This window comes from Berghia stephanieae, chromosome 3 (genome assembly GCF_034508935.2).
Source record: "Berghia stephanieae isolate SIO BIC M18660-M18661 chromosome 3, UCSD_Bste_1.3, whole genome shotgun sequence".
Classification (NCBI taxonomy): domain Eukaryota; kingdom Metazoa; phylum Mollusca; class Gastropoda; order Nudibranchia; family Aeolidiidae; genus Berghia; species Berghia stephanieae.
Genome location: NC_088362.1, coordinates 54,537,792 through 54,550,593, shown reverse-complemented (window position 1 = coordinate 54,550,593; position 12,802 = coordinate 54,537,792). Strand labels below are relative to the sequence as shown.

Sequence of the window (12,802 nt, the reverse complement as noted above, 5' to 3'; positions counted from 1 at the left end):
GGGAACTGGGGACAAATAGGGATCAGATGTAGATTCCAAGAGCATAACACCAATGTACTTAGTTTGAGATCACCTATAAGTCTCATCCGGACACAAGCACAAGATCCAACAAAGAGGAATACACTCAAATGCTTACATTATACATTCAAATTCAACACATATAATAATACATAACGGAGAGATGATTTACAAGTAAAAAAATATCAACAATAACTATACATTTGACTGTTTCCCTCCCAGCTAGGACCCCGGCCAGGGCCAGGACAACACCAAGTAATCTCATTCCAAGACAAAGACAGAAAGCATGTTGGAAAACAGATATAAGGGGATAGAAGACACATAATGTACCTCCCTGCCCACTATGGGAGGTCAGGAACCCCACCCAGGTGCTGATAAAGAAACTTGTTATTGAAAACCATGAATCTCTTACAAAGAAGATCCCATCCAGACTCTTGGACGACAGAAAGCGACAACAGACAAGGGCATCCGATGCAAGTTAGCACCCATTGCCCAGTCTTTATATATAGTGAAATCCGCAAACAAAGTTTCAGTTGACAAGATTTATTTTTTTCACCACAACATGGTAATGGTATCCGAGTTATTAATATCTACATTCAAAACTCAAATGATTTTTGAACAATGTTCTCATCAATGGACATGCTACAATTATTTCCATCTTACACATTTCTTACATTCATGAATTCTCAAAGAAAACCAATAACAACAAAGAAAACATAAAATTAAATGAATCAAATAGACGTCAGCACTTACAGATAATAGTATCCAAGAAATGGATATATAATTTAAAATCATCCTTTTCGTAAATTTTAATTTTACATGATGTACAAAAAAAAAAAAAAAATACAATTTAAAAAAAAATGAACAAATATGTACAAATTTATATCAAGACTCAAGGAATGAAATCCTACAACAAAGCCCCTCACGTTCAAGTACATCATCATTAACATAACAAATAAAGACTTTTTCTTCTTCACATTTTCATGCTATGTTGATTTGTTAAAGAATGAAAGGAAAAATCATTTTACTAATTTCCAACTAAACCTCCTCATCATTATTATTATTTTATTGAAAATGCCACAAAACCTTAATGAATGTTAACAAATTCTTCAGTTTATGAATAATAATGAAAATGCGAACTAGAAGCCATGCATCCATTTATATACATACCATTTATATACATAAAGCATCTTGTCATTCTTAACCGTAGTTAAAAAGGAAATGATACATTGCCTTTTTAATAAACCTGTTTAACTGTTGATCTGAGAAATTGTATCAATCCTTTTGTGCCAACACAAGCCTTCATGCAGGTTATTTCATTACTTGTGAAAGAATTCAGGTGCTTACTAATGTATGTAATTGTTTCTGGCCCAAATCTATTGAACTAAAATGTTGATATACAATACAAAAACGTGATAGAAGTTGAGCTTATTTCATCTGGCATCATTGTGTAATATCAGCTTTTATTTCAATCGCTGAAGAGGGCGTCAGTCGCAAACATTCATTGTTTGAAGTTCATTTTCATTTCAATTTATTTAACTTTCACAAGTAAAGCCTATCGATGATTTACACGTATTTCGTCAGTAGTTTTGTTGACTCCATCCAACCGCGCAACACATCTCAAGATCTTAACCAATAAAGTGAAATAAGGTATTGACTGATAGATAGCCAGAGCTTTGCCTCAACTTTGATTTGCTAAAATAAATTAAAACAAATATATGTTTCATGCAATTAATGAGAAAGACAAATGTACTATGTTTTGTCTCAAATAATATTACATTTTGTTTTTATATTTTAGATACAAATTATCTTTTCAACTGAAAAGGAAAGAAAAATAAAGCGGAGAGGAGAGAAAAATAAAGCAGAGAGAGAGAGAGTGAGTTTGTGTGTGTGTGTGTCTGTCTGTCTCACAATCCATTTATCCCCCTTAAATAAGAAATTATTTGGAAAAACTTTTCTTAAGTGGTTAAGATTGGGTATACCAAGTCAACACTGGATTTTGGGGTCAAATTCAATTTCATGATCAAGTGAAAGTTGGAATAAACAAGTTATTGGTTAAGAGCACACGTCCACACTATACGCTTAATGAGATGCCAGAGGCAATCAAAGTGAATGAGAATTTACAGTTGTTGACATACAAAAACCATTTTAACTGGAGATGGTAAATAAAAATGAAAATAGTAAACCATCTGGGAAAAAGTCTAAACCACAGCTGTTGTCCTCATGAATCACTCCTCCACACAATACATCCTAACTTAATCTGTTTTCTTAACCTAGGGTCCATAATTTTATTTCTAAAATTTGCTTACCGAAATTTCGACCTAGTATGAACGAAGAATGTGCATGATATTGAGAAACTTAAACATGATTTGTTCTGATGTTGATTTCTTCCATCTCCACTATATCACATAATCTTAATCCATTTGCAAAGGTACAACATACAGACGATACAAAGAACAACTTAAAAATCAAAATTGATGATTGTAATAAATTATCAGTGGTAAAAATTCTTCTCTTCTGGTTTTGTATTAACTTTCCTCCTTTGTTTTTATCACTGTGCTGAATTAGCAGTAGGAAGAGGAGGAGAGTGAGTGAAAAAAATTCTAAACAAAACAAAACAGAAGAGAAAAAAAGACACTTTATCCTGTTGAATGAAAAAAGAACATCAAAAGGAACAATGTAATAAAGTAGGAAAACCAACTTCAAACAAAAGTCACTTGACAACTCACATTATTTTCATCAACAAATTCACACACAATCATTCCGTGATTTGTCATAAATTAGAACTCCCTTCTCCTAAGTCATTTTGTCCTTGTAAATCCCTGTTCTCATCCATTGAATTCAAATTCTGAGTCTCCTCAGATTTAGTATTCAACACCGTCATTGTCTTCATCCACTTCTGTCATGGTTGATTCTTGGTTAAGCGATGCAGGTTTCACATCATTATCATCTGTCAACATTGAGGGTGAGTCTTCTTTATCAGAGGAAGCATCTTTGGTAGTGCTGCTATTAAAGGTGGGAGATTTCAACAAAGGCTGAGGACCATCCCCACCATCCTTGACAGGAGAACTCAAAGGATTCTCTCCTTCTTGACCCACGGCTTCCGTCGATTCCTGCCCATCTGCCGAGTCCTCTTGTGGAGGAATAGGCTTGGATTGAAGAGGAGGGGGAGGGGGGAAAATTGAATGATGGGGGTCCCATGGCGGAGATGGAGGACCAGATTCGTATCTTATATCTAGGATGTTTGGATCCCCTCTGTCTTCTTGGAATCGACGATGCAGCCTCATGATGAGGTTGTGGATTTCTTCTCGTTTAGTCATGATAAGATCCTCGGTGAACCATTGCTGAAGGCCTTTCATGGGGATCTGGAAGTCAGCTATTGGGTCCTGAACAGGGAAAGAAAAAAATGAAAATAGATTTGATGGACAATCAGGACACTTGTTAATAACTTCCTTTTTGTGGTACTGGGTTTGTGATAAAATGAAGGCACACAAGTGAGAATGTCTTTGGTACTTTGTCATATCGAGAAATTCTTGGTGTTTTGTGGCTTAATGACTCATTGTCTAGCCTTGCAACAAAAGTTAAACAATGCTGAGCTCAGTCAGTATCCCGATGGGCGACAATGATCACAAAACTACTCCAGCATTGTGTCCTTAGGCACTTAACACATATTACTCTACTTAACTCAAGTGTGAATGAACGACAGGCAATGAGATATTGTATGACTGCAGGTACAAATCAGAAGCCTAACAGGCTATACAAGTATTGTATGAAATGGAAATTTGGCTCCATATTACTTGCTGGGGGAATAAATAATGCATTATGAATGAGCATGGTAAATCCATAGAATTGTATCATTTCGATGGTCATTTGTTACAGTGAATGACATAATCAGTCGGATGGTGAAATGCTTCGAACTGAGATATTGGCAAGTTTAGTGAGAAGGTCAATTTTTATCAAAATGAGTTCTTGTCATAAATGGTTAAATCAATCCTTTTTGTACATCTTCGGGAAATATCAAAGCTTAATTTCACTTCTATTTTTTACAGATAGTCAAGTTGAAAAAGTATGAAATTTGAGAAAAGTTGCTGGATACCTTTCCCATACATCTGACCATAACTTCATGAAAAATCACCCGATTTACTTCAAATAAAGATTAAAATGCTCTGGGGAGCATATTCTTTCAGAAAATGCATAAAAATGCAAATCCAAAATTTTCACCTTCCGACTGATTATGTCATGCACTGACACGTTTTCATTAAGACTTGAACATTGAACACTTTTCAGTATTGATATATCAAGACATAAAATAACATATCAGCCTCTTACTATATTAATTTAAATCAGATTTTTAACAGCCTGTTATTGTGTGTCCTTTACCCAAGTTAACCCATGTGCCAAATCAGTATCTAGAAACAGACAATGGATCAAGAGTTTGCATAGATCAAATGGCTATCAGGTATGAAATAGAAATTTACCTCCAAACGCCCTGCTGAGAATAAATGCTTGTTTGCCGAAAGAAAAATTAAAAAAAGAAACTTGAGCATTTATAATAAAACAATATCCACTCAATGTGCTCACACTCAAAAGCGCTTCATGAAGGATCCCTAGTCATCAGTTACACTTAACTTGGAGGACGAGACATTCCCCTTAAAGCGCATTACCATTTTTTGGGGGACAAAGACAACGCTGTTAATGGCCAAGTAATCTTTTTACACCAGAGTATTCAGCTTTGCACCGCTCAGGGCAAGATTTGAACCCTGGACCTGTTGGTCTGAAAGCAAGTGTCACACAACAAGAACACAAAGCCATACAATGACTACACATATGAACAATGGTTTTATCCATGCAGAGTTGCTCACATTTATAATCACAAGCACTATATTTCAGTGTTTAGACCACAAACCTCAAAAAAGCTTTCAACATATTGCAGGAGATAGACACCACAATCACTGTAGTTATTCTGCTGAGGAACCTTTGGGGTAGAACCTCTTAAAATCTTGGAGATGTTCCTCGTCTCATCTTTCTTGGCATTCCACTCACATTGCAGGTAGCTGGGATAGAATTGTTTTGTAATGCTTTTTTAAAGTACAATTACAAATGAAATGAACAAAGCACCAATGTACATTTCAATAGATTATAACAGTAAAATTTTATTGCTTTCCACACAAATGAGGTATAATGATTTCTGATTTACAAAAATTGAATGTTCTTGGCTATTTAGTATTGATGCTGTTATTTTAATTTGACTTTAAATGGAGACTGTGTGAAAGAGAGAGAGAGAGAGAGAGAGAGAGAGAGAGAGAGAGAGAGAGAGAGAGAGAGAGAGAGAGAGAGAGAGAGAGAGAAAGAGAGAGAGAAAGAGAGAGAGAGAGAAGAGAGAGAGAGAGGAGAGAGAGAGAGAAAGAGAGAGAGAAAGAGAGAGAGAGAGAAAAAGAGAGAAAGAGAAAGAGAGAGAGAGAGAGAGAGAGAGAGAGAGAGAGAGAGAGAGAGGGGGGGGGGGAGGAACTCACTCTCTCAGCATTTTCACATTAGGATTTCTGCTTGGACCAAGGAGGGAGTCAAACATCAAAATGCAAGGCCTGTGAAAATAAGAATGTGGATTGTAAAAATGATAAAGAAATGCTTATTTTCTGTTTATTATTATTATCATAACCATCTTCAATATCGTTATTACCAATATTATTATTATTATCATTATTATTATCATTATAATATTATTATCATCATCATAATCATCATTTTTATTATTAAGATTACTATTATTATTACAACAATTCTTTTTATAATTATTATTAATATTATAATTATTATATCAATATTACAGTGGGACATTGACATTGGGAACCTCTCAAATCAGGAAACCTGGAAAATTGGGACAATCTCCCAGAGGAGAGGAATTATCTCTGTATAATATACCCTCTTTATTGGAACAAGTTCCATGGCTTATGGGAACAATCTTTTTCTGAACCCGACATTAAGTTTGACCATTTTATATGCGACTTTCCCAAATTCCCAGCTAGCTTCAAAATATGTAAATGATGCAAACAGATCAGGAACACCCAATCATAAGTTGTCATTACACAAATAGTTACACCACCAAATAGTTTTATGCACTCAACACATGTATAAAAATTGTGAGTTATTTCGCATCACTGCCAATGTTTGCTACGTGGGCTTTTGTTGAAATGCGTCATACATTTACGGTCCAATTCGAAAGTGGTTGGCATGGCCTTGACCCATGTCTGTGTTTACATTATCATTGCTTGCTTTACAAATAAAGGGGTAGGGATGGAATGGAACTAATGTTTTGTCTGAACAATCAATGGTGTATTATTATGATGGTGTTATTTTCGGGCTTTTTTAGGGTCTTACGTGCTTGCGACACATTTAGATTATTTTAGCGTCAGTAAAAATAAAGAAAATGGGATAGCTTAAAAATTCTAGATTTATAAGTAAAGGACTAGAAAAAAAGTTTTAAAAAACAGAATGGTTCAAATAGGAAACATAGATTTATTTTTTTTAAGTAGTCCTTCAGAGCCATTCTGCCTTTGGAGCCGGAGTTTATCCCGGTTTCGATAGCGTGAAGCGGGCAATAGCAAATGTTTGCTATCCTTTGGATCTAACAGACTACCCATTCACTGCTGGGTGGACAAGGGAGGGGCACAAAAAAAATAATCCTGACTTCAAAGTTTGTGGGACAATCGGGCATTTTATCTCCCAGGCTAATCTGGAAAAATTGCTAACTGGGACAAATGTGGCTGCGACATTTCCCGTTTCTAGGTCCCAATGTATTATTATTATTATTACTATTATTGACATTATCATAATTGCTATCATTTCTATTACTATGTACTATTATTGTCTGATCCAAACCCAGAGAATATAAACATTTTTTTAGAGAGCTAGCTACAAAATGTGGTGCCATGATTTTTTACATGCTTAAATTTTAAGAAGCAATATGAAATCAAATATCAGACCAAAATTATCACAATAACATTTTTTTTTAGCCTTAAGACATTTCTGATACTGCAGTCTTAAATTTAAGAATGTTTACTGAAATGTCACCTTCACATTGAAAACAAAATTCTCTACAAAATATATTAGTTTTGCTCAAAAGTGCGAATATGCATGGCAAAATATAGTTGTCCTTCAGAGCCAAGAGGCCCATGGAGCCGGAGCACCCGTGACCAAAGCATGACAAACTATGCAGTCATATAAAACATTTATTTGCTTGACTTCTGAGAAATGATTATAAATTTTTATTATTGGTGTTGTTGTTGGTGATGGTGGTAGCAGTGGTGGTGGTGCTGGTGGTAGTGTTGGTGGCTGTAGTAGTAGTATCACCACATATTATTATCTTTTGAAAACTAGATATTTAATAATTATTCATTATCATAGCTATATGTAATGCACTTACTGCTTCTGCCCCATGCTGTAGTTACTCTCTTCATTCTTCTTGCACTTTTCAGGATCCACCTGTCTGCCGAAAACAGTCTAAAAAAATTGTAAATAAACAAGATGATTGAAAATATAAATAACATAAATCAAAGTTAACAAACAAGGCAGGAGAGAGAGAGAGAGAGAGAGAGAGAGAGAGAGAGAGGGGGGGGGGGGGGAGAGGGAGGAGAGAGAGAGAGAGAGAGAGGAGAGGGAGAGGAGAGAGAGAGAGAGAGAGAGAGAGAGAGAGAGAGGAAGAGAGAGAGAGAGAAGAGAGAGAGAGAGAGAGGAAGGAGAGGGGGGGGGGGGGGAGAGAGAGAGAGAGAGGGAGAGGGAGAGAAAGAGAGAGAGAGAGAGAGAGAGAGAGAGAGATGTTTTTGTTTGTTGTTTTTAAGGGTTTTACGGCGCTAGCAACACAATGTCATATCAGTGCCAGTAAAAAGGAAGAAAATGGGATAGTAAAAAGTTCTAGAATTACAATTAAAGCACAAAAGAAAAGGTAAGACAATGGGGAATTGGTTCAAATAGTGAAATATGTAGATTCCAAGAGCACACCTTCAAAGTACTTAGTTTGAGATCACCTAAAAGTCTCATCCAGACACAAGCACAGGTCCCAACTAAGAGGAATACACTCAAATGTTTACCAATCATATAATATAATATGTAAACTAAACATAATACAATGCATAACAAAGAGATGATTTACAAGGAAAAAAATATCATCTCCCTAAACTATAACTATACATTCGACTGTTTCCCTCCCAGCCAAGGAACTCTGGCAAGGAGTCTGTCTCCCTCCCTGTGCGACTATGTGGTCTAGTGGTATGACACTCGCTTTCGGATCGGAAGGTCCTGGGTTCGAGCCTCAGGCTCGGCACATAGTTGAGTCATTGGTAAAGGCTCTTTACTCACATTCTCTCACCGTACTCAAGTGTAAAATGAGTACCTGGCTGTTAACAGCGTTGTCTTTGTCCGAAAAATTGTAATATCGCCTAACAGGCGTCATGTCCCGTCCTACATGTTAAATGTTGCTGTTGACCAGGGAACCCTTGTAAAGCGCTTTGAGCACATTTAGTGGATATTGCGCTATATACAGCTCACTTATAAGGATCAGGACAAAACTAAGTAATCTCATTCCAAGACAATGACAGGAAACAATTGGAAAACGGGTATGGGGGGATAGAAGACACAGCACGTACCTCCCTGCCCGCTATGAGAGAGAGATAGAGAGAGAGTCTTTGCCCTCTTATAAACTATATAGGTCAAATGATCCCACAAACACACAACTTTTTTTCTTAAAAGGACATTGATAACATTACATGAAGACTACATACTTTCCCTGAGCGTTCAGGCTGACTACTTGTGCTTTCCTCTGCTGCCCCAGCCTCTTCTTGGTTCTGGAAATAGAAAAAAATAAACCCCAAAAATATATTTGGAATGCTGCTCAATGGATGAAGTTATGACTGAATGTAACTATCAACAGTCAGGTTATTCTCTTCATATGTCTTGTGCCTGAATCATATTCTTAAAGTGAGTTGTTTTTATGTGATTTTTTTCTTGTTCAGAATCCTGTCTGTCTCCCTCCATTATTATTTCATTTCCAACTTCAGGTCAGATTCATACTAATCTTAACAGCTTTGCCAATAGGATTCAATAGTCTAGCAACGAGCAGCTTGGTTCTAAACAAAGAAAATCGGTACTTTTTATTCTTCATGCTGGCTAGAACTTTTTCACATGTCATGTATGTGATCAGAATGTATAAAAGTCAAAAGATGATCAGATTTATAATGTTTTTCTCCTCTGGGTACACTTTTATGCTCGTCTGAGAAGTATTGTTCCGATAGTTTAGAACCAGTTACCAAGTTACTATGTGTCATTATGAGGGAAGTATCTTCATGACTGTTGAAGCCAATTGTGACATTTGAGTGCAAAATAAAATTGGAAAATAATTGATGGAAACAAGATGATATAGCCAACTTTTTTTCTCTTTATTTTTGTTTACAATCTCTTGGTGAAATGAAAGGACTCATCTTCATACTACTACTAAAGTGACAAAGAAGTTTTCCTCCTTTAAACTTTAAATGGCCAGAAATTTTAGTATATTAACCTATATATTTACAAACCCTTTAAAAAGTGTCATGAAAAGATGCAACAAGAAGAAGAAAAGTTTCAAAAAATGAAGAAGATCCATCCATCAGTAAATTCTATTTCAACAATTTCAAAACAAATACTAATCACTTAACCAGACTAAACTTTGCAATCTGATATATCTCACCTCTCCCTCTGGACTATTGGAATCCTCCATTTCCTCTTTGTGGAAGGTGCTTGGAATGAAAGGAACTACCTCTGGAGTGGCTAAGCCAGGGAAGCATATCACTGCTAAGTACCAATGGGAACTGAAGGAAACAGAAGTCGTGAAATCGGTTGCCATTACTGTGAGAATCTCTTAAAGAATTTGAGGACTAAGAGGTAAAGTGGGATCAAATAGATTAGCCAGTTTGTTTGGTTTTTTTTGGCCCTCCTACTGATATAAGTTAGATCTGGCATGATGTAATCTCTTGTAGCTCATCAAATCGGCAATTGTTAAGTGGTGACAGAAAGAAAGATAAACCCCAGCTCCATATAAATCATATCCATATAAATCATAGCTCGAAACAACTTTACATCATTTACACACTGCAGTCAATGGTTCTGTCATATGGGGTCATCACATTTCACAAAATTCGAAAAGAAATTGGACTCCTAATATTGTTATTGTAAAACAATTTTGGACAATAAAAAGGAAAATAAAAGGAAAAAAATAAAAATAAACGTTTGTGCTTGCTTAATATAAAGAATATAAGGTTGTATCCAGGCTCAAAGGTGAATTGGCTTAACAAATTGAGGACCAATTCATGTTATTAAAATTGACAAAATCAGTAAAGCAATTAGAAACCAAACAGAAAAAAAAAATAGCCACCACAAAAACAACTTTTTGAATCTAATGCTTTTTTTTTACAATTGCATTTGGTAAAACAAGTCACAAGTCTATTGTATTCAATTCATATAAATGCTTTTGAAGAACTTACTGTTCATTGATGGGAACAATTATGAAATCTTTGCTAAACAAGTCTACTGTTTTGGTCCACTTTTTAACTCTGGCATGTCTCCTTTCTGGCAAGCTAAAGAAATAAACGTTAAATAAAAAAAAAAAGAAAATGAACCAGGATTGAAAAGCATATACATTGAAAAACACCTTGATAGCTTAAAAAACAAAATGACATTCATAACAACCTAAATCCTTTAATTTGAAATAATCATAAAACCGAATACAATATAACAAAATATAAAGTTTCCGAACTACCTTCTCCTACATTGAAAAAAAAAATGTTAAAAAGGAAATTAAACCAAAAAAATAATTTTTAAATAGTTTTTTTTTTTAATTTAATGATTTGTCCCTTTATCATTTTTTTTCTCCTTTTCTTTCTTTTTACAAATGATACTCTCAATCCTCTCATCTTTTCAAAAAAAATAAATATTTTCAATCTCTTGATGTAGGTATGAGCGACAGAGGTGGTATGAATTGAAAGTAAAGTGTCCACATTCCCAATGGTGTGTCCTTTTATATTACTATCAAATAAGATTTAGACCTACCTACCTGTTTGAAAAAAAAAAGGGAAATTATGTAAAGAAGAAAAATCAGTAGAATCAACCTATATTGCAAGACTTTAATATTTTGAATAATATATAACCACTGCTTTGGAATAGTCATACTGTTGGGGAACAAATTTATTAATAAGTAATATATATTTAAAAAATAAAATTATCATAATTTCCTTGATCAAACAAATGATACAAAAATTTGATAGGGGAAAAGAAGTCTAATTTCGTTCCAAAATTGGCCAGTATATTTTATCATGTAAATGGTATTTCTGAAAAGAATGAATAAATAAGTAAAATCTCACACCATCTATTTGTAGTTTGCACTTTTAAACTTTACTTCATCACACCCATCTGGCCCCAATGGGCAAAACGTGTTTGATTCTAATTTTTTTATGATCATATGATAAATGTTTCATAATGACTTCTTGTTTAGACAAGTATTAACAAAAACAGCTCTCAAATTTTAAAGAAATAAATATATTATACATTTTAACACATTTCTTTTTTTTATCACTCACCTTTTCTTGGCATCTTCCTCTGTCTTCTCACTGTGGCGATTTTTTTGTGTGAGGCGCTTATAAAAGAATGAACTAAATATATGAGTCCTCCTCTGCATTTCTTTACTAAGCATTTCTTGATGCAAATACCTTGAAGATAAGGGGAGAAAAAAAGGAAACAAAATAAAAAACATTTTTTAAAAACACAATTATAAGTCACTCAGAGCCTTTCAGGAAAATAGGCATGGTGAAGAGAGGAGTTGATAAAATAAGAGAATGGTCAACGTACATCCTGGGTGACATGAAAAAAAAAAACAAATAAAAAATTTGATAGTTATCAGGAACTGATTTTCAGGCTGGCGAGTGCACTGAAAACAGCAAATAGAACATCTTAACTCAAGAATTTCTCCCAATTTATCTTTCTTTAACCCTTGATGGGATCCTTGATAACTCAGTGATAGAGCACTAACTTTACAAGAACAGACAACATTTATAAATCTTGACGTGCGACATATTTTTTTATAACCTCCCCATCGATAATTGGAAAGCTGATTTTGTTATATTTGGCAGAAAACACTATGCAAAAAGTAGAAAAAAATTGTTACTGTCTATTTGAGGCAACACAAATTTTTTAAAATATCTGATAAGTTGATAAATTTTGAAATTGTCAATAAATGATAAGAAAACAAGCATTCAATGCACGATAAAGAGTAGTATGGTTTCCGTATACATGACATATGTTCATTTCTTATTTGCAATGTTTTGGTCAGGAATCGCAAAAGTGTGTCTTATTAGCTGAAGTAATACAAAGGACTAAAAATCATAATCACAATCGGGCACAAATTTATGACAAATACAAAGTAAAGCTTAATATTTTATTACTTTTAATGTACCATGGGGCATTTCATTCGAGTACCAGTCCCACTTGTATGCCCGTTTTGCTTGCTTCCCAACTACCAGGCACTTAGGAGGAAACTGCTGTACTGCTTAATCTTTGATAAAATGAAAGAGCCAATCAATATCTTTATTCAAATTGCTGTTCAATAAAGTTAAATCGACATTCTCTTACTGTAAGTAGAAGTCAATGATGACATCATTGAGAAACTCTCCCTCATTGAGGCAGAAAAGGTCTTCAGTGGTGATGGCAATACCTCGGGCTGGTGGGGGTGGATACTGAAGTAGTCTTTGTAATGAAAATGAGAAAA

At 34.8% G+C, this 12,802-nt stretch overlaps 1 protein-coding gene across 4 annotated transcripts in view; it reads right to left on the bottom strand.

Annotated features, from left to right (window-relative positions):
• Positions 1 to 545: 545 nt before the first annotated feature.
• Positions 546 to 12,802, bottom strand: part of LOC144968023 (uncharacterized) — a 42,618-nt gene continuing 30,361 nt past the window's right edge. For all 4 annotated transcript variants that reach the window (XM_078905973.1, XM_078905970.1, XM_078905971.1 and 1 more), the window contains exons 20-28: positions 12,667 to 12,780; positions 11,619 to 11,747; positions 10,527 to 10,619; positions 9,734 to 9,854; positions 8,793 to 8,855; positions 7,439 to 7,515; positions 5,532 to 5,600; positions 4,925 to 5,072; positions 546 to 3,404 (exon numbers count right to left, since the gene is read on the bottom strand). In XM_078905973.1, the coding sequence (XP_078762099.1) occupies positions 2,883 to 3,404; positions 4,925 to 5,072; positions 5,532 to 5,600; positions 7,439 to 7,515; positions 8,793 to 8,855; positions 9,734 to 9,854; positions 10,527 to 10,619; positions 11,619 to 11,747; positions 12,667 to 12,780 (1,336 nt within the window). In that variant the 3' untranslated portion in view covers positions 546 to 2,882. The remainder of the gene's footprint in view (positions 3,405 to 4,924; positions 5,073 to 5,531; positions 5,601 to 7,438; positions 7,516 to 8,792; positions 8,856 to 9,733; positions 9,855 to 10,526; positions 10,620 to 11,618; positions 11,748 to 12,666; positions 12,781 to 12,802) is intronic.